Below are 21597 nucleotides of genomic sequence, written 5' to 3'. Positions count from 1 at the left end.
GGTTGGTTTGGTTGGATTCCAAATGGACTTTCTCTGTCTGCGAAAAATATTAAAGATTCTTCTCTGGATTACCATGAAGACACCACCGCTGATTTATTGGAAAGTTGGTTTAAAAACAAAATAGTTATCACACTAAAAGCCCTTCTTCGTGTGATTATACCAAAAAGCAATTAATTGAGGTTCTACAAAGCTTGAACCTCCAAAAAGAATAATGATAATTATGCAAAAAATCTAGGGCATACAGTTTTAAGACTTACGCTTACCACTGTATATTTAATCCCATTGAACATGTTTGGCACCAACTGAACTCTGCCATTCGTCGTAACAATGTTTTTCCCCGTGTTAACTCGAATATCCTCAAACTTATAGAAACCGAAGTTTTTAACATCCCTCCACAAAGTTGGGCAAATTCTGGTAAACATATGGAAAAAGCAGAACAATTGTATATCCATATTGCAAATAATATAGAACAAATTATAATTAGAACAGGTGATGATAGCGATAGTGATACTGATATATTATGTGAATAATTTTAAGGAATTTAAATAGGTAATAATAATAATTTGTAATTTTATTTTAGATTTAAAAATAAATACATAAATAAATAAATAAATATTGTTTAGTATCATCTTTCCTAACAAAACACCAAATAATTAAATTCTAAGCAAAATACGGACCTGTTCGGCCATATTTCATTCTTACAGCTTGCCCGGGACTTTCCTTAATTCGTATCAGTGAGTCACTTTTTTATATCTATGAACAGACTTTACTTCTCGTACTTCCACAAACTATTTTGAGAAAATTAAAACCTCTGGATTTAAACTAGGTCAAAACAACTTGAAATTATCGCGCCTTTTAATGTTAATGTCAGATTATAAAGTTCTTGTTGGATCAAATAATTAATAAAACGATTTTGCCATTTTATATTTATAAAAATAAGGGAAAAACATAGATGAGCACTTCGCCTCGCCGATATATTATTTGTTTGATGCATAAGACACTTCTTGGTGCCTTTAGAATTCAGCGTTTAAGCATTTTTTTAAGAGTAGCAGTAGCATGCACTTGGCAAAGCAACTGCTAGTTTTTTTCCTCAGAAATTGTTTGATGGTAATGAAAACTTCAGTTTTCTAAATAGGTCACAATTAAGATATTCAATATTGCACATTTTATATTGCATCTATAAGAAACAGTTACAATAATGGCTTGGATAGACAAAAATAACGAACTCAAGAACTCTACGGGCTGACCCCCCGGTACTTGATTCTACGATTTGTGTAAAAACACCATATGCATATATTTAATTGTTTTATGAATACCACGCAAAACCTTATATCTTGTTTCCAAGTTTTTGGTATTTATTTGCTGGTTTTTAATATATAAGTTTATAGTACTAGCCACTGATTTGCAAATGAAGTGAATTCTTGAAAATTCTGAATTTTGAGGTTGTTTTTTTAAGTAAGTAAGTAAGTAAAGTATTTTTTAAACCTTTTCACGATTTTTATTCAAAATAAAAAATAGTATGCAGAGTGCCGCAATTAAAAAATGTAGTATAGCATCCGATAACTCTTTGACTTGATCCCGTATATTTATTGTGAATGCAGCAGTCAATTCCTGATAATCAGTCATATAAGGAATGATACCTTAAAATGCAAAATTTTCAAAAAGGTATCTTAAAAATCGAAAGATCTAGGAAGCTCCCGAAAACCGTACCTCATAATTATTTTATTATTTTATTTGGTTTCATTCCATAGTATCTCTCGATTTAATTTTAATTGGTTTTTTGATTCCCCTGTCATCTATTTTTTCCATACATAACTTGCAGGCATCAAAATATTAACAAAATATTAATTGAATTTTTAAAAATAACATGTCTTCACTTAAACTTATTTTTGATTTCCCCAAATAATGAAATTACCTATACAGTTTTTGGACCTGTGGGAACTAGAAAATCGTGTGTAATAAGTGTATAAAATAGTATATTATGCAACACGAGTTTATTTGACACGAGCGGAGCGAGTGTTTAATAAATGAGTGACTTAAAAAGTTTACCGAACGTGTTGCATACTATACTTTTTCTATGTACAATTTCGCAAAACATCACGAATAAAATTACCGACATGGCCGTCAAAATTGACAAACGTCAAAATTCAAGGCTTGGGAAATATCTCCGAAAACATCCCATTGCTAACAAAACCCGTACGGTAAAATCGCAGAAACGTCGCTCGGATCCGTGGGAAACGAAACTGACGCTTCCCGCACGATAGATCGGTGTGTAATTAGTAGAATTGTGCCGAGTCGCTGTTTCGGTGAATCGAGTCGACTCGAGTCAGTTTATATGGTACTCGAATCATGACTCGATTCCCTGATTCTATGTTTAGTATTCGAATATGACTCGAGTTCGGGCGGACTAGAGTCTAGTAACTCGAGTCTGGAAATTCGAGTTTAAAATTCGAGTCTGGAAATTCTAGTCCAGATGGTTAAGCATTGACACAATAATAAAGGGTAAATCAATATTTTTAATGAAAGATAATTATAAACATTAAATAAAAACAAAGAGCATAGGAATTCTAAGGAGATAATTTAGAAAAACATAGAAAATAATTAAAAAAATTCTCAACTTAAAGTCTAGATAATATTCTATTAATTTGATACAGCTTTAAACAATTCTTTTAATGCTAGATATAGTAAGCATTATAATCAATTTTTTTTTAACTTTACATTAAGTAGGCGCCCAAACTCAATAGCTTAGAATACAAAGTTTGGTAAGGTATCCACCTAAACTACCTAAACCGAACCCAAAATACAGTACAAAACTAAATGAATATGAAAAAAAATAGATATAAGAAAATGAAAGTTATTTGAAATAACTGTTCAGAAACAGTATTTAGTCAACCTTCTTGGGCTCCAGTCTATTGCGGCGTTGGTTGCATAAAAGTCCAGCCTTAGAGAAAACTCGTTCCGAAGGAACGGAAGTGGCTGGAATGCATAAATACTTTAAAGCAATTTTATAAAGACCGCTGTTGGTGATTTTGCGAAGTTCCCAAAATGTAAGTGGATTGGCTTTTCTATCCAAATACTCTACGTACTGTTTCACCTTGATGATTGCTGATGTTGTGGGGTTTTCCATGCTCGAAAATTCCAATACCTTTTTATCGAGATGCTCCCATACATTCTCGCCAGTCCTCTCTGAAGTTATCTGCTGGGAATCTGAAGATGAAGTTGTACGTGTTTCGAGACGTGAGGTAGATGACAGTGGAGATCTATTAGGTACCTTGAATTGAGCTTGATATTCCTGTGTTTCCAACATCATCAACTCGTCAATAACAAATTTTTGAGCATTATCTGCATTGGTCTCCACGCCAAAACCAGCTTTTTTAAATCTTGGATCCATGAATGTTGCTTCAGCAACAGTTTTATTGATCTCATGACCGCCAAATCTTCTATCGAAAACATCCAGTAATTTTATGTTTAACCTGCTGGCGACATCCGAATTGGAACTGGAACTTCTTAGTGCCGTTTGTACTTCTCGAATAAGAGGTATGATGCAGGATAACGTTGGATATTGCTCGCCAGATATAATACCCGTCATTTGTTCCACAGATTTTAAAAGAAAGGCACTCGTGCACCTCGATCCATTCGTCCGCGTTAAGGTTATCCGGACAGCTAGGTAATGAAGAAATTGCAGCAGAAAGAGGTATCTTGACCTTATCGAGGCGTTCGAGCATATAATACACTGAATCCATCTTGTCCGGACATCTTGATTTAGTTTTAAGGGTTTTAATTTATACGCAGCATTATTGCTTCTTTTGAAATAGGCTACTATTGCTGGGCACTTTTCAATCAATTGAATTAACAGTTCATTGTTTTTGATGGTATCCTGAACCACCAAGTTCAATGTATGAGCTACACAACAGTGTTCGGTTTCCCATATTTCTTTCATTTCTCGAGCTAAATTTTCTGACGTATGGGCATCCTTAACTTCCCTGGTGGATAACGTTAAAGTTTCAGACTTGCCATCAGAAATGAAATGAATTGTCAGGGTCATGTAGCTTTTGCTGCTATCGGAGGTCCAGAAGTCTGTTGTCAAAGCAATGTAATCTGTTACTTTAAGCATCCCTTGCGTAGCCTTTCTTGCCAAAGAATATTGCTCCGGAATTAATTTTTCCGAAAGAATCTTTCGCGAAGGTAGCTCATAATTAGGGTTAAGCGCACGAGTATACTCTTGAAAACTTGTGTTCTCAACGACTTGAAGCGGCTGAAAATCAACACACACCATTCTCAATAACGCTTTATCCACATTTTTAGAGTTCATCTTCAGAGCTTGCTTAGACGGAAACGTCATCTGAAGTTGCCGTTTACGTGGTGGTGGTGCTGGTGGTGTCTCGCCGTCTGTCAACTGGGATAGATTGGAGTTCTTGTCCTCGTGAACTCATGTTCCATCGCCAGAACCAGAAGCTACACTTAATAAATCGGAATCACTTTGAGCAGAGGAGATAATTGAAGAATTGTCAATCTCAGTCGAGTAAATAATACGATGAGGGTTTTTTACGTGCTTTAACAAATTAGTTGTGTTTTTGAAATCTTTATCACAGTTTTTGCACTTTATTTTATTGCCGTCCACTTTCTCAAAATACTTCCACACAACTGAGGTTTTTTTCGGCGCCATTCTATAGTAAATTAAATTACAGTCAAATCACAGTTAGTATTAATAAACAATTAAATAAAGTCACTCTGAAATACTCAGTACTCACAATAACTGCTAACTAACACAAATCAAAGAAATCAAAACAAAAAGTTGCAGGTTCAAACTTGCCCGCCGGGCCACTTCATTGCTTAAGTAAACTATTTATTTATATATTATTATTATATTTAATACGATCGAGTTGACCAAACTCAAATACTAAACTCTCTAGTCAGTTGGACTCGTATGAATAGAACCGAGCTTGCGAGTACGAATCGATTCTTTCTGATTCGAGTACCTGAATCGAGTCCGGCGTACTCGAATCAAAATAAAGTGGTATTCGAGTAGGCGAGTACAAAGCTGGAATCGAGTCTGACTCGAATCAAACCGTACTCGGCACGTCACTAGTAATTAGGTATTTTATAGACGGGAGTAGAAAATAATATATTGTATATTATGCAACACGTGCGGTAAACGGCATTTGACACGAGCGGACGGCAGCGGAGCGAGTGTTTAATAAACGATTGAGTTAAAAAGTTTACCGAACGTGTTGATAACTATAATTTTTCTACGACCGTTAGTTTTCGGGTATATTTTCGCAAAACAACTGACATGACCGTCAGAATTAGCAAACGTCAAAATTCAAAGCGTGGGAAATATCTCCGAAAACATCCGATTGCACCCAAATCCGTGCAGTAAAATCCCGGAAATGTCCGAAGTGGCTCGGATTCGTAGGAAACCAAACTGACTAGATTGGTGCGTAATTAGGTATTTTACAGACCGGAGTAGAAAAAGTACATTATGCAACAAGTTTGATAAGAGACACTTTAGTCTTAGTCAAGAGTTTTTGTCACGAGCGGAGCGAGTGTTTAACAAACGGCTAACTGAAGAAGTTTATCAACGCATCGTGTACTATACTTTTTCTACGATCCTTAGTTTTTTGGTTGATTTTTGCACAATACAGGACCTGAGTGACATGATTATCAGAACGGACAAACGTCAAAATAAAATCAGTGTGTTAGATGTACCATTCGATCGCTCCCAATCTGTGATGTATGCCGGAGAGGTTCAAATTGGTTCGCGATAGTGATCCCTTTAATAAAACTGACGTTTTGAAGTGACAACTTGCGCACGTCTGGTCAGTGCATAATTGAGTATTTTAGAGTAGCGATTACTCGTTTTCTTATTTTAATCTATAGTTCCCCTATTTTTAAGTTTTTATCATACGGCGGGGTCTTTATACATAAGCAACAAGGCATAGAAACCCAAATCTGGGTAGTTTTATATGAAAAAATTATACACGTATGACTGTGCAAGCTAGTAGATCCAAAGGCAGAATTCCACTGGGGTAGGTGTTCCCTTTTTGACTAAAAACATCATTATCACGATGTCAGTTTGTGAGATTTAATAAGGGTCGTATAATCCTCATTTTATTTGAACCTGAACGTTTTTAGAGCCATAATATTTTTAAACTTAATTATTTAATCTTTGTTAGCAAATAACAGTACCACCTGTGCTACCACTTACTGCTTGCTGGTTTACTCATTACTCATTTACTTATTTTTAATAAAAAAGGAAAATAAATACATTTCCGAGTATATTTTGATCATGCATATATAGGTTAGTTTTGTTTACGTTTAATTGTGTATTTTTGTATTTCGATAATGTCCGAACTTACATAATAATTAGAAATACCTTACAAGTTGTTTTTTTATCGAGTGAGCTATAAAAAAAAGTAGATACATTATTATTAATGTCCATTGAGCAACCCTCTGCCGATGCTCATAAAAGTGGCCACATCACACAAGTCATGGTGATACTCCAAGTCAAAACAATTTTCCTTTCAAACTGCATTTATTGATTTATCAGCGTAATTAAACAGTTCAAAAAACAGTCAAGGCACAAAGGAAGACATGTTTCAAATAAAATGGCATTTTTAGAATAAAATTTTCGTAAAAACACATTATGGCAAGTATGTACATACTTGTCACATAAGTATTGTAATATTTACAATCACATTCCCTCTGTTTAAAATTGAATTCTGTACTTGCTGGAGCTGGAAGACACGTTACTATCTCTTCCCAACGAATTTCCCCTTCTAAGACTACCCCCATATATTTTTGATTTTGACGGCGTTGGCAATGAACTAGCAGAATTTTCACTCAATGTCGATGCTGAATCTCTTTCTCCTGCACTGCCGCTTCTAATTCTGGCCGATGATTTTCTCAAACTTGCGGAACTACCTCCACTCTCACTTAATCGTCCATATTCACCAAGTTTCCGTGGAGGAGGTATTAACGACCTTGCAGGAGACGCTCGCCTTGAACTGGTATTAGATGATAGCGAATCGCCACCATTTGAATTTTTTCTTTGAGGCTCACTATTGTCTAATCGATTATAATCACCCATACGCCTTGGAAGCCCAGAGCGGTGGGAGGAGCGTGGAGGTCTAGGTAATGAACTTGGAGAGGGACATATGTTTGTCGTTGCCTCTTGAATAGTATTATTAGTGATATTTGTTTCTGTCATTCTTTGTTGTTGAGAAGTAAGACCTTGTTTTTCAAGAAATAGCATGTCACCATTTTCATGACGACTAGTAGAGGTGAAAAATGTAGAATTGCCCTCAAATGTTGTAGGGCGGTCATTCGAAGTCTTTATTCCCGCCAGTAATGGTTTGGGTACTTTTCCCTTTCTCTGCGCAGCGATTGGATTAGGGAGTCCTGGAAAACAGCACAGTCCACGCTGTAATAAAAAGGGAGAAACCAAAGTTGGCTTCGGCGCTCTTAGGACCTGGAACGGGGGTTAGTAGACACAGCAACCAAACTGAGGTTGGGACCACGGGAAGAGCTGTTCAAAAATTAGAGGAATATAAATCCCACACGCAAACAAATTAGGAGGTATTTCTATAAATGAAATGTATTTTTAACGATTTTTGCATAACCTGATAACTTAATTTCATATGGAAAAACTCCCGGATTTTGTGTAGAAAGCGAGCACTAAACTATATAAATGACTAAAATTGTCGCTGTTTAGATAATCATTTCCAAAACCTTACTGAAAAACGAAACATCCTAAAATTAAAATAAAAATCTTTTAACGGTACATTTGGATGTACTTTGAGGGCGATATCAAGACCAGATTGTCTACTTTGATATGATATATTAATTCATAGAACCACACTGGATTCTACAAACAACGAAAAGATATATTATTCTTTTCCTTCAATATTCACATTACTGCTATTCACGCAAACCATTTAAGTTTGAATGTTAGCTGGCCAAAAATTTTAATTCTTGTAAAATATTTCAATAAAAAATCCATAATTGTTTAATGTATTATTGAACTTAATTGTCTATAGGTTTGTCTATACAATCCCTTTTAGCTATTTATTTATTTGAAATTAAAAAGTTTTTAAAACTATTTAAATGTTTGTAGATAATATCAAATCAAAAAGTAAATGATAACTAACGAAAGAAACTATTTAAAAAATAAACTATTATTACCAATATTTCTTTCAATTTGGTGTCTAACTAAATTATAGCAAAGGATTTCGGCAAGTGAAATGGAATTATAAAAAGGAAGTACAATAAGAACAGGATCATAGGCAACACACCGAAGACAAAACAAACAGAATATATATAATATATCATCAATTAGTTAGAGGAAATACCAAAATAAGAAGAGAATTAATCACTAATTAATAAAATACAATGAACTCAATGTGCTAAGAGCGTGGTGTTGCTTTCAGCCAGGTTAATTCTCTTCCATCAAAACCAAACAATAACACACACAATAAATAATAAAAAATTTATTTAACATGCTGGCAAAAGTTATGACATGCATTCAAATTAAAAGCTAATGCACTGGCGACACTATTTGAACTGGTAACAGATATTGGAATGATTAAATCAGATCTAATCATAGCAAAAAATGTATCATACACTACACAAAAATTTATAAATAAAAACAATTTTATTGAAACCAAGTAAAGTTTGGAAACGGCAATACATATTTTATTACCAAACAACCAATTTCGCAAAAAGATCAAAAATAAAAAAGTTGCAAACAACTTGCGTCCAACTGTGTCGTTGGAGAGTATTTCAATTTCCTAAAACATCTTTAGGATTTTTTTTTGTATGTCTGGTAAGAAAATATCTACATGAAATTACATGGTTAACGAACATATTGAGTACATGCTAAAGTGTAAAACAAAAAGATATACAAAAAAAACAAAATGACTCACTATTTGACTGTATGACTTTTGACTAAAGATATAAATAAACTGCCTGAAGTTCTGCAGGCTAATTTACAAAGAACGAGATCACAGTAATGTGCTTAAAAATGAATTAAAATTTTTATGAAAAATTTTTTCCCAACATCAACTCTTCACATTAAATTATGGCTAAAATACAAGTATTCAGAGACCGTCTGTTATTTGTTTTAAATAAATGTCAACCGAACTACTTTAAAGAGTAATCCTGGCTTACTTAAGTTAGTTCAAAATGTAAAAAGCATTTTATGATCAGAAGTTAATATATCTAGCCATACTAATCTCACGTGAAGTTTGCTATGTAAAAATGCCAAAATACCACTATATGTAGTACCCTGGTTTACTTAAGTTACTCCAAAATGTAAAGAGTTAAAACTTGAGTTGAAGTTGCTGTGTAAAAATGATAAAATGGCAAAATACCACTATGTGTAGTACCCTTACTCCAAAATGTAGGAAGTTAAGTAAAATGAGCTGAGTAAAAATGCAAAAATGTGGCAAAATAGCAATATGTGTAGTACCACCACAGTTGCTTCATTGTAAATACACTTGTAGTCCAATTTTTTCCAATGAATTAAAAAAAGTAACGTCCAATTTGTATCGAAAAGGCAATTGAAAACTTAAGAACATACAAATCTCGCTCTTTATAAACAACTAAAGCAAAACAGATTAGACGCTAAATATGTATGACAACTAAAAAAAAAAAAAATGAGAAGCTCTTTGGTACAGAAGAGAAACATCATAAAACATTCAGTCAGTCAATAGAAAGTCTCGGTCTCTCCTACCTTACTCAGCAGCTGAGTATCCAGTTGGCTGTCAATTTCTTTCAACTGACTGTCTAAAGTCTGCTTTGTTGTGTCGAAATTTTTGTTTTCGTATTTGCTATATGAGGGCATGTGGAATGATGAATCGCTGCCTGTGTATGAATTGCTTGATCCATACGCAGTAGAATTTGTTAAGACGCTACTAACTAAAAACAAAAACAACTGTCAATTGTCACAAACAATAAAACCACCATCAAGTTGAAAATGCCGGCAAAATAGATTATTCTGCTGTTTTTCTAATTTTATTGAAATTTTTAATTAGATTTTGCTAGCTAGCTATTCCCCTATAAATACTTGAGTGATTGGAATTTTTTTAATGTAACTTTTCCAATCGGAAACAACTTCCGAGTTATAAATGCAGGCGCCTCAATAAAATTTTCAAAATCAAATTAAAAATTTTATAGAAAACAGAAGAAATGAGGAAACGCACCTATTTGGAGTGGAACGACCATAGAATATATTTTTTTTAATTCCGGGTACACCATTTAAAATTCGAAACTGACGGTCATTCTCGTTGGTACGTTTTTGTGAAACGAAAGTTGACGTTAAGAAAATTTTCATTACTTGTGATTTTGGAAACTTCAACTTTTGGGGCACCCCTCGAATCTCAGGTGTCCTATGAAACGTCGAAATATGTTAAAAGTGCATCCGATATATATTTTTACGTAGAATTCAGTTTTTTTGAATGGAACACCCTATGACACCCTATGACCTCTCAAAAATGTTTTTTTTTTCATTTTCATGAAGGTGTTTGCGGTAGTCCTAGGAAAAAGAATTGATTAAATATCTAAAATAGTTACCTTTGTTATACAATAACTTCTATAATTTGCATGAATCCAACTTAGTTTAAAATTAACATTTTATTTGTAACATTTCACATAGGTGCATGATCTATATATTAATAAAAAAGATAAACATTCATTCAAATTATAAAAGTTATTGTGTAAGTATTGTCAGGAATAAACAAGGTAACAATTTTAGATATTTAATATATTTTTTTGAGGTCAAATAACCCAATACTGTACATTTTTGAGAAGGTCATATCAAGCGTTCCATTCAAAAACGCCAAACTTTTTTTTTTCCAAAAAGACGAAACCATTTTGAAAAAAACTGTCTATAACATTAAATTCTACGTAAAAAATTTATATCGGACTCGATTTTCATATTTCCGATTGGCAACGTTGTGTTAAATAATACAGTGATTATTTTCTGCGCTATACTGGCGCTAAGCTGCTCTGTCCGTCGATGGTGGGGAGGGACAAACCACCCAACGCGATGTTGTGAAATAGCTAGTGTTGGAACTGGTCTATGGACCACTTCTTAACTGACCGGTCAATTAACCACTTTTTAATTGAGTGGTAAAAAAATGCTTTAAATAACATCTTGCAATTGTAGAGTGTTAACTATCTATTATTATGCGATTATGATGTCCAATTTACCTAAAACCCTATTCAAGGACTATCTAAATACGATAGTTAGCGATTCGGGGAATCCCAATAATAATATCGACTCCATTTGGTTCCCAGAACAACGGGACCGCGACGTAGCGCACAATATAAATAAATATAAATACATAAATAAAAATTTCATGGTATTTTAAAAATTATTTGGGTCAATTGACACAAAAAAAATTGACCGGTCAATTCTCCAACCCTACATAGGATACCCGAGATAGGAGGGGTTCCCGAAAACTTCCAAAATCATCCTGTATTTTAAAAACTACGCAAGTCATGAAAATTTTGGTAAGGTAATCTTTAGTTTCACAAAAAAGCATCAAAGGTTTGCGAAAGCACAATGTACAGTCGAACAAGGGTGAAGGGTGGCGTTCAATTCACTATTTTCACAGGGACAGTTGTGGCCAAGTTTTAAAGACTTGTTAGTATAGTGCGGTGTAGTATATAAAAAATTCTACAGGTTTTTGCTTGGAATACCATAAAAACTTACCTAGTTCTTCCCTGGATACAGTTGCGCCTAATCCAAGGTTAAGATCAGTTCCTCCCAAACTAGGGTGGGGGGTATGATGCGGCGACCTGCCCAACATGGACACATCCTTGTCGTAGGTATGTTTTTGAAGAACCTTAATCATTGCATCCTTTTCTGCCAATTTTGATTCTAAATCTTTTAATCTGAAAAAAAAGTTACAACAGTTAGAAATGTGACTTTGCCTAATTACAGTTACACTCCTAACCTAGATTCCAAATCGGCAACTTTCTTTTGCGCAGCATGAACCTCGTCCATATGTCTAATCTTTTCATTCCGCGCCTCGGCTATAATCTTTTCAGTTTCTTGACTAGTTTTCTCCAAGGCTGCTATTTTTGCATCCCTGGAACATACAACTCTTTATGCTATTTTCCCAATCAAAAGTAAGAGCATTCTGACTTAGGTATACTTGCTGCTTCGATCGCAGCTTGTCTCAATGCGTTCTCTTCCAGGAACCTTTGTTCCCATTTAGCGCATTCACCTTCCAGTTTCATGATACTTTCATCTTTTTCCCTAAGTTGTCTCTTAAGCTCGGATGTAGATTCGCCCGAGCCATTTGGAGAATCCCAACCCCCTTTACGCTCATCTACAACATCATGAAAACATTTATGGGAATAAAACATTTTTTACCAGCACTACTTCCTTGTGCTGCTTTTGTCCTTTGCAATTCTCTTTCCAGTTGCAATCGCAACTTTCTCTCGGTTTCTTCCCTCCTATCGCTAGCCATTTGTAATGAATACAACGCTCTCTGCAACTGAGCAACTCTTTCTACATACACTTGTTTCTTTCGGCACTAAAACAAACACACTTTAAAAGACGCATTTCAAAATCTTGAAAATTGCTTTACCTCTTCTTCTAATCTCACAACATTCCCCTGAGCATTTGTTAATGCAGTATCTAATATGTCTATATGAGTTCTCTGTTCTTGTAATGTAGCCCTCTGTGCTGCCAACTCAATTTCCTGCCTTTCTTTAGCAGCAGCCAATTCTTTATCTAAAATGTAACACATACAAATTATCACTCTTTAAATGGAATGCTTTTTTTTTTACTCTGCATAATCAACTGCTTGATAATTCCCTCTCTTTTGCTCAGTTCTCTCCTGAGACTATCTGGTCCATTGCCATCTGGTCCGGGAGACCTACTCAGCACTTGAGTTGATAGCAAATCAACTTGTTCCCTCAATGCTCTGTTCAAATCTTGGTAACGACGACAATCTGCTTGGAGCCTTGCTCTTGCAGCCCGTTCAAGCCTTTCCCTTCGATCACATGATTGCCCCAATTCCTCGTGAGCTTTGTGAACTTTAAGAATTTCCTGTTCCAGCTAAAATCATAGTCACAATGATAATAACATTGAAAGTTAGACCACTGATACGTACTTTATGAGTTTTCTCAACTCTTTGATAACAATTCTCAAGCTCGTGTTTTAATGCACTATTTTCTTTAATTAAGATTTCTATCATTTCTGAGGAAGGCCAAACTTCCTCAGCATTAGATTCATTTTCCTCTCTGCCTTTTGTTGGTGGACGAGGGGCGGACACACCCCTTCTAAAACCTGACAAAAAAATTGTGTTACCAAATTTCCCATAACAACACACCAATTCTAGGCTCACCTGTAAAATCGCCCTTAGCGACTCCAACAGATGTCAAATCTGGTTGGGATTTTGACAGAGCTAATTTTTCACTATTAATTTTGTTGCGGTTGTTAACACAGGCTTCAAGGGGAGATTTCTCAGACCACTTGTGAGGATATTCTGGGGGCGGTGGTAGGTTATTAATATCAAAAGTTGTAGGATCAAACTTTCTTAATAAAGATTCTATGGTATCATCTTTTGAAGTACCACTAGGTGAAGGAACCTTCACCTAAAATAAAAAAATCTATTGAACAGATCAATATGCAAAATTCCAAACTTACCTCTTTTGCCAAATGCTTAAGGACACTTGATTGGCTGAGGTAGTCGTCAGGAATTTCTGTAATTTCTTGAACGCCTAAAACAGTTTCAGATGCGCAATTGTAAATAGAATTCAGTTCAGCATTACCCGAACCAGTAATTGATGGGGAGGGTGTGGCAGAACTCCTCTTTTGTATTGGTGACGATTTTGGATCATTATAGAGACTAGACTGCTGAGGAATATAATTTGAGGAAGAAGAAGTTATTTCTCGAGGACTAGAGTTTCTTCCTAAAATTGGGAGAAATGTTTTTTATTTAGTAAATAGTATACATAAATTTACTCCCAGTGAAAACTGATAGCAAAACATTGTTCTTATGTAAGCCACAACTACCTATAGTAAATTAGTCGTAAAAACGATGAACAGTAGAAATAATGTATAGTTTTGAAATTTTAATACCCTGAGAGCTTCATTCCCATTCGTTCAAAAAGCACCCGCAAAGGTAAACTCACGGCATTTTTCAGGGCTGACCGAGAACTGAGTGATGTGGAAAGGAGCTCAATATCGCAGGATAACAAAATTATCATATGAATGCTAACCCTTGCTCATAAATATTTTATGTTCTGTGGGAGAACTGCTCTTTAATTTCAAGTGTGTTCATTTTTTGATAACTCTAATAATTCTCAAGAAAATCGCCGCAAAAAACGACGCTGGACAAATTTTTTTCTTCCCGCTGAGAACTGTTTATTTGAGTCTTGTATGGAAGATACCTAAAGACATATAACAATTTTATGTAGAATTTAATGGAGAATATAAAAAGTTCGAAATTACTCTGAAAAAGGCCCCGAGGTCTCCTTTGGGTTGGTTTTTTGAGCAAAAGGGGATGCCACAGGGTGGCTGGGAACTCTTTGAATCTGCATTTGGGTTGCTACTGAAAGTGCAGTACCAAAATTTCAAAAAAATTTAATTTTTTTCTTTTAAGGTCTTATTTTCTGCACTACTACCTGTCCATGGCTCATCTCCTGCGCTGTGGATAATTAAAGTATTATATGACGAAGATGACACATCCAAGGAACTACGATTTGATGGCAAACTGTCCCTTAAGGAACTTCTATTACTAGACTGAAGATTTTCTTGACCTTGTGGTTCTTGTCTTGGGGTATGTCTAATAACATATTTCTCCTCATTCGACAAATTTTCATTTGAGGTAGACACATCAGTTTCACTACCACTTAGGCTTTGAGGAAAATTTCCTGAAATAATAATGTTCTGAAAACTGTTCATGATAGCAACATCTCTACCAATAATTGTACCTTGTCCCGTTCCCATTTGGATGGAATAAGCTCTATATCGGTTTGACTGTTGCATATTCAAAGTGTAAGAAAATGCAAAAATCAAAACAAACCTTCAGTTGTCAGATTAAAACTAAAACAAGAATATAAAATTAATAATTCTCATAAACTTAGGTAAATTGATATTTTTCCTGTATAGTCTTCAAGTTATATGTCAGAAAAAATACTATATAATCAACATATGTAATGTTATAAAACTAATATGTATATATTATTATAATTTAATTCTTTGTCCAGCCCTTGACTTCAAGGTATTTTCGCATTAACATTGCAATTAAGTGATTATTAAACAATTAAATCAATATTATCCTCCTGATTAACTTGAGTTTATCTTAATACGAAATATTTCTATTTGCGATAAAAAAAGAAATATAAGTACCTCCTAAACACTGTTAAACAATGTTAAATAGAGTTCAAGGCGAAATTGTCGTCTTATGACCCACTCTTTGTACCGAAAGTCTTATAGAATTTTGTTGAAATATATAGAACCCAAATATATGCAAAAATAATTATAGGGAAATGTAAATTGGGTTTGGAGTTTGCTTATATGTATACAAACTTCAATATAATGAGAAACATAACTGCTGATAACCATTTCCTACACAAACCCACCTTCTCCAAAGATTCCATAAATATATTACACACACATTTGCGTTTCCAACATATCAGACACTTATTCTATCGATGAAATAAATTAAAAACGAAAAATGTTGGAGAAAAGAAAATAATTTTGGACTCAAAATGGGAACTAAGAAGAATGTAACGAAAAATTAAAATTCTCCGTAAGATGGCCTCGTTGTTGCTAAATTTTTTAAATTCTTCACATTCCAATCTAAAATATTACCCGTCCTAAATAAATCGACTCGTTTTAGTTATAATTTTGTCTTGGATTAAGTTGACCCTATACTTTTGGCTAAAATCCATTGACGTATCATGTTGAAATCACCAAATAGTAGCAAACTGCTGCGTTCAACAAACCAGTTTTAACTTTTTTGTCACAGACTATAAAAACGGGCTATCCTATTTTTAAATCTTATGTAGTTTGAAAAATATCACAACCACGATTTAAGCCTCAAGGTTCAATGGAAAAAACATCAATATAGTTTACAATATTTACAACCATATTAGATGAAAAATAGTTTATAGAAAACTTTGCAGTTTTAATATGGATACTTATTTGAGCTAATTATTTCTGTAATATAACAAAAAACAGCTGCAATAATCAGAACACTTTCCATTTTAAATCCTTTATTTTAAATAAAAAACTAAATTAGAAAATTTTTAGTGTGGACCACCATCTCCAGCAGGCATGGACTTGATGATATCAGAGTCTCCTGGATCAGTAATTGACATGGCACACACTCTGAAATATTTCCCACAGGCGGTTCCTAATTCAACATTATTTCCAGTATAGTGGTGAACACCAGTTTTGGCCAGCATCGCATAGTATTCAATTTCTGACTTTCTGAGGGGTGGGGTGTTGTTCGCTATGATGATCAATTTAGCTTTTCCTTGTCTAAGGGTCTACAAAAATAATTCCATTAATTACTTGCATTATTCCCAGAGTTATAGTAACATCAGCGTCAAATCTATCTTCGAACTCAAAAATAAGATTCTTTATGAGGCTTTGCTGCATTCAAAACAGCAGCAGCAGAATACATAAAAAATAAGTAAATGGATAACCAGATCTCACCTTCAGTGTTTGTTTGTAACCTAAACAATATTTTCCCGACTTCATAACGAGAGCCAATCTGCTGTTGATGCTCTCAATAGCCTTTTTTTGCTTCTTTTGAGTAACCATAATGGCTGAAATAACGGAAAATTATTTAAAACTAAAACTACATATAAAAACTAATAAACGCTATCTTTGAACAGACTTCCAACAATTGGCACCTGAAAATAAAACTTCTGTAAATTTACCTAAAATATTTTTTCCACGTGCCGACCAAACACAGTGTAAAATGTAAAAGAGATTTGACAGTCAAACTGCATCGACAACTGACATTCAGTATGGTAAGTTTAAAAAACATCACTATTCTTCATTATCTATGGGAAAACAGAGGATAGTTATTTTCCTGATTATTTCACTCAGTTCAGCTGAGGCTAGAGTGACGTCACCTGGTCCAATCGAAACAGGTTTCATTTTATTTGTATGGGAGCATTATTTTAGTTTCTATAATATACGCTTCATAACAACATTGACATATGAATTTTAATCAATGGTTAACCCGCCAACAGAAAATTATTAAATTCTTGTATAAAATTGAATTGCTTTTACAAAGTAAGGAAATAAATAAAAATCAAACAAAGTTTGTTACTAAAATTATTTCAACAAATATTGTAAATAATCTAACATTTTAATGCTACAAATATTGTTGAAAACGCCGCCGATCGCGATATATGAATTATGTATCTTCTTTGTACTGACGTCACGTCATCTGCCCGTCACTAATTTATGCCGTTGACTAAGATGCTAGAAAATGTTGCGCTTTCGAGTAGAAGCGTTTGTGATTACTGTTTCCCATAAATAAATTTTTTTAAAAATGTTAACAATTTTAGACCTACATCTGTTTTTTCGTGTACAAACTGCACAAAACTTAGAAACTATGTCCTATAAATTCGTATTTATCAAATTTTAATGCCCCACAGTTAAATATTGCAATCACGAGGTAGATGCGAAAATATACCATGGCCTCTACGGGGAGCACCATGAAAGCACAGATGCAGTTGCGACTTCGATTTAACTCAATGTTTAGTAGTCTGTGGATATACCCAATTTCAATTCACCAGTGGTAGCAGGTGAGCTGGTGACGAAAAGGTAAATAAATTAGCATTGTTGTTGGAGCGAGTTAGAATTAACATCGAATTAAGTAACCATTTCGCGAAAGTATACGTGCAGTAATCAACAGGACTGTGCCAGACTGCCAAGAAATGTTAAAAATAAGTTAATTGAAATACGTAACTATTGCAGCCACCGTTGAGTGAAGTGTTTCCTTTAGAATGAATTTCTTTGTTTTGCATTTTAAAGCAACCAACTTGCAGATAATTGTGTTGTGACTGTTATTAAAATTCGCAGTTTTCATCGACATTTTCACACTCACAGCTGTTGAATTTTTAAGCTGTTAGTCACGAAAACAGTATGGTCATCTGTCAGTGGAATTGCTAAAAGGTGAGATTTGATTTACAAGATACGTAACATTGGCCTTTCTTTTTTTTTTAATTATTGAATATATTTTACAATCTCAGTAACGATTTAGCAAAAGCAGATAACGCTGGTTAGGAAGTTTTATTGAATTTGGTTAATTAGAAATTACTTAATTTTTTAGAATACTCTTGCTATTTGTTTTCCTAAAAGTATGTTTAATAATTTTTTGCATCGGGTTCATGTGTAGCGGTCCTGACAGTCTGGGAGGAATTTCCCAATCACTTATTTTAAGTACAGTAAGAGATTAATATATTACGAGATATGTTCGAAAATCGAGGGGCGTTTCATCAACAGAAGTTTGATAACTAATTTTCAAACACCAATGCCATCATTGTTGCAAAAATTGCTATGATACCTACCGGTCAAACTCGATTTCAGGTCAAACTAGTTTGTGTTAAGTCAAATCAGTCTATAACAAACGAGGAAAGGAGCAAATATTAACCAAAAACTAGTTTTTTTTTCTGTGTTAAACGGTCTTATTTTACCCGAAAATTAAAGATGATGGTTGTTTTTTGCTCCATTACTTCCAACTGATAAACCAGTTTGGCCTAAAATCCGGGTTGGACGGTAGCAACGATAACCCAAGCAAAGCAATTAATTTCAACACGTAATAATTGAAGCGGGTCTAGTATTAAATTGGTTTTTAAATGCAGGATACAAATTAGAAATTCGTGGAGTTAACAGAATTATTGCCGAGATTATTACGTGGTATTCAAAAATCGTTTTCGGTTTTGGTACACAATTTCCAAAAATATTTTTGTTACATATTAATAATTTTGTATGATTCTCCAAGATATGAAATTTGTTTGTTCTATTAGAGACAGCATTAATTCTATTCAAATAACTCAAATGTAATACAAATGCTCAGTAACGAAATTAATCGCGGCAGGATTTTCCATTGCATTTATTGATAAATTTAAAATAGCGTATATGGTTTTGCCTTGTGATTGCGCAGTTAGGTTATTTATCAAATTATGTATCTGCAGATGTAATATTTAACACTTGTTTCTCTATTTCATTGCATATGAACACTCACATACATATACGCATAAATCTTATAAAATTGCAGAGAATTTATTTAAGTACATCCATTTCTTTTTTTTTCCTTAGTTGTGTAGTTTAAGTCGTATCTTTTACAAGGTTAGTTAACTGGTATAGGTTATATTCCAAAAACAGCTGTAGGTATATCCGTGTTAACTTCGTATTAGTACTACTTTCCACGGAACACAATGTTAATATTAAAACCTCGATAAAAGTCAGAAGAAATCATTATATTAAAATAGTGACAACGACGTCCCAGAGAACCTTTCGCTTCTGTTCGCTTCTGTGGGTCAAATAGTTATTTATGTCCGTATATCTTTTTCTTGTATTAAAGTTCCAAGTTCCATAATACTCGTCTCATGGATCTATATTTTATTATGCTTCAAAAACTTGTTAAATTTGACATATTCTTAATTATGTGTTTGGCCCAGAAAGCCTTAAGTATCGACTATGAATTCCATCCTTAATCTCTGGTACCAACTCTAATTAATCAAATCAATTCTGGTAATCCTAAAGTCGACTCTGCTGTAGGCACACCTCGACGTAGGGTGAATCACAAATGGTGAATAAAAATGAAACTTTGTAATCTTTGCCGAATTTTAGTGGGGTATTTTCTATAAAATTTTTATCTAGTGGAAAGCGAGGTGAAAACGCAGTAACAGGAACGCTTTGCTGTTCTCATCGAGAACGGTGTATCTGACAAGAAAAACGTAAGGTGTATGCAGAAATGACTATACTATCGAACAAAGTATTCACATCAGTGAGGTACTATTCTTTTCTCCATATATATGCGATACAAATCGCGACCGGACGACACTGCCAGAAATAAAAGTGTTCCGCAACTGGAAATGTCTCTTGGTGCACCTTGCTACCCTTTAGGACATACGTTCATACGAAGTTTTTTCCTTAAAGCATTGACGCACATTAAGGAACACCAATTCATTTTAAGTCCCCTGCTTTTGGACGTTTGTGGGAATCGTTTCAACATGCGCAGTATTGAATTTGATGGTATTAAATCCCTAATGCGCATATGCGTATTGTTCTAGAACCGATCCAAAAGGAATCGAAAAGAAAGCTCTAATATTCTAAACGTTTCGTGGTTGCGGTCATTTCATGTAACCTCAAATTTTTGGAAAGATTATAAAATGCTTTTCGTGTGCTGGACTATGTAGGTACTTTATTACATGCAACCAGCACCTTTATTTACTTTTTGCGGGCCAACGTTTATAAATTTCACCAGTCACGTCTATTTTTACCGATTTTGTCAGATGAATTAAAAAGGAGCTTTAAAAATAAAATTGTATTGGTTATATCTTTTGTTTCCCTCGAAATACCATGCAAAAGGAAGGAAACTTGGGTAGTGCCGAAGGTTTTGTCACATTGATATTAAAAAAAATTATATAATTTAACAGGGTGACAAACGGAACTATTATCCATCTGAATGATAAAAAATACGTAAAATTTCATGTAATTGAAGATAGGTATACTTACGAAACTTCTACTCCAGCGGATAATTTGGTTATTTGACGAGAGTTTAGTCTTTTCAAGCTTTTCTATTTTTGTCCAGATTTTTGTGCGTCGTTATCGGCAAACATTGTGAAATTGGTTAATGAGAGATAATTTTGTTTTATTAATGGCAAAAACGAAATCAAAATATATTTGTGTTTAACGAAGCCTATAGTTAGCTCAGATAGCAGCAATTAGATGAAACGAGGCCTATGTATAAGCGCTTGGCTATTAAAAAACGCAAGGGGTTGAATTGATTAGGTATGTATATTGTGAACAGTCTTGTGTGCGGCCAACGGGTGAACACATCGCAAACATTCAACAAATTTTTAAGGATTCAGTTTTTGCTTCTATTTCTTGTCTGTCTGTTCGTTTGGTTCAAACCGGCATCTCTGTTGTTGTTATGTCAAGTGTGAAATGGTTTTTATATTTTTGCTCCGCTATAAATTGGATTTTCCCGTTTGCCCATTATAACAATTGTTTAAGGTCGTTGAAATTTATTTTGAAATAAGTAAACCGCCATTAATTTTACAAGGTGAAACATTTGGTCGACACGAACGTATTTTTATATTAAAAACTCGGGATGTAAAAAAATTACGTTCTGCAGCAATGTATTTGGGTCGCATTTGTATAGTTAAATTGAATCCCGGTTTCAAACTTGGAAAGAAGATTAACAAAACATAATTAAGAATATAAACTTTAAAAGTTCTCATCAAACATGGTGAAATTGATTAATTAGATAAACTTAATTTTGATTTCTTAATGGCAAAAACAAAACCAAAGTGTAGTTGTATTGCAAGCTGTGTGTACCACATATACATGATATAAAAAAATAATTAGACTTTGTTGTACAA

General features: G+C 34.1%; 3 protein-coding genes across 8 annotated transcripts in view; 1 reads left to right on the top strand and 2 right to left on the bottom strand.

The window, feature by feature from the left end:
• Positions 1-6525: 6525 nt before the first annotated feature.
• Positions 6526-15741, bottom strand: LOC132700382 (angiomotin-like protein 1). Of its 3 annotated transcripts, none has more exons than XM_060667654.1 (15): positions 15604-15741; positions 14953-15064; positions 14644-14892; positions 13789-13929; positions 13664-13737; positions 13362-13611; positions 13128-13303; positions 12802-13072; positions 12600-12745; positions 12392-12545; positions 12152-12338; positions 11961-12095; positions 11717-11898; positions 9734-9918; positions 6526-7423 (listed from the first exon to the last, which is right to left on the bottom strand). In XM_060667654.1, the coding sequence occupies exons 2-15, from the start codon at positions 15005-15007 to the stop codon at positions 6710-6712; spliced, it is 2919 nt and encodes a 972-aa protein (XP_060523637.1). In that variant the 5' UTR covers positions 15008-15064; positions 15604-15741; the 3' UTR covers positions 6526-6709. The 3 variants fall into 3 exon arrangements, with proteins under 3 accessions (XP_060523637.1, XP_060523638.1, XP_060523639.1); XM_060667655.1 differs by having other exon boundaries at positions 13795-13929; XM_060667656.1 differs by having other exon boundaries at positions 7205-7401.
• A 481-nt stretch (positions 15742-16222) lies between these two features.
• LOC132700902 (large ribosomal subunit protein eL30) lies at positions 16223-17015 on the bottom strand. Its single transcript, XM_060668484.1, has 3 exons — positions 16912-17015; positions 16685-16797; positions 16223-16515 (listed from the first exon to the last, which is right to left on the bottom strand). Exons 2-3 carry the CDS (start codon positions 16790-16792, stop codon positions 16273-16275), a joined length of 351 nt encoding a protein of 116 aa, XP_060524467.1. The 5' UTR covers positions 16793-16797; positions 16912-17015; the 3' UTR covers positions 16223-16272.
• Positions 17016-17730: 715 nt separating this feature from the next.
• Positions 17731-21597, top strand: part of LOC132700566 (E3 ubiquitin-protein ligase RNF19A-like) — a 33188-nt gene continuing 29321 nt past the window's right edge. For 2 of the 4 annotated variants that reach the window (XM_060667968.1, XM_060667972.1), the window contains exon 1: positions 17819-18160. The gene's annotated coding sequence lies outside the window, so the exon portion shown is untranslated. The other 2 variants (XM_060667969.1, XM_060667974.1) reach the window with 2 other exon arrangements.

Source organism: Cylas formicarius, unplaced genomic scaffold (genome assembly GCF_029955315.1).
Source record: "Cylas formicarius isolate icCylForm1 unplaced genomic scaffold, icCylForm1.1 PGA_scaffold_4__25_contigs__length_36172078, whole genome shotgun sequence".
In the NCBI taxonomy this organism is placed as follows: Eukaryota; Metazoa; Arthropoda; class Insecta; order Coleoptera; family Brentidae; genus Cylas; species Cylas formicarius.
The sequence above is the reverse complement of the archived record's forward strand: the minus strand, read 5'-3'. Positions and strand labels throughout refer to the sequence as shown.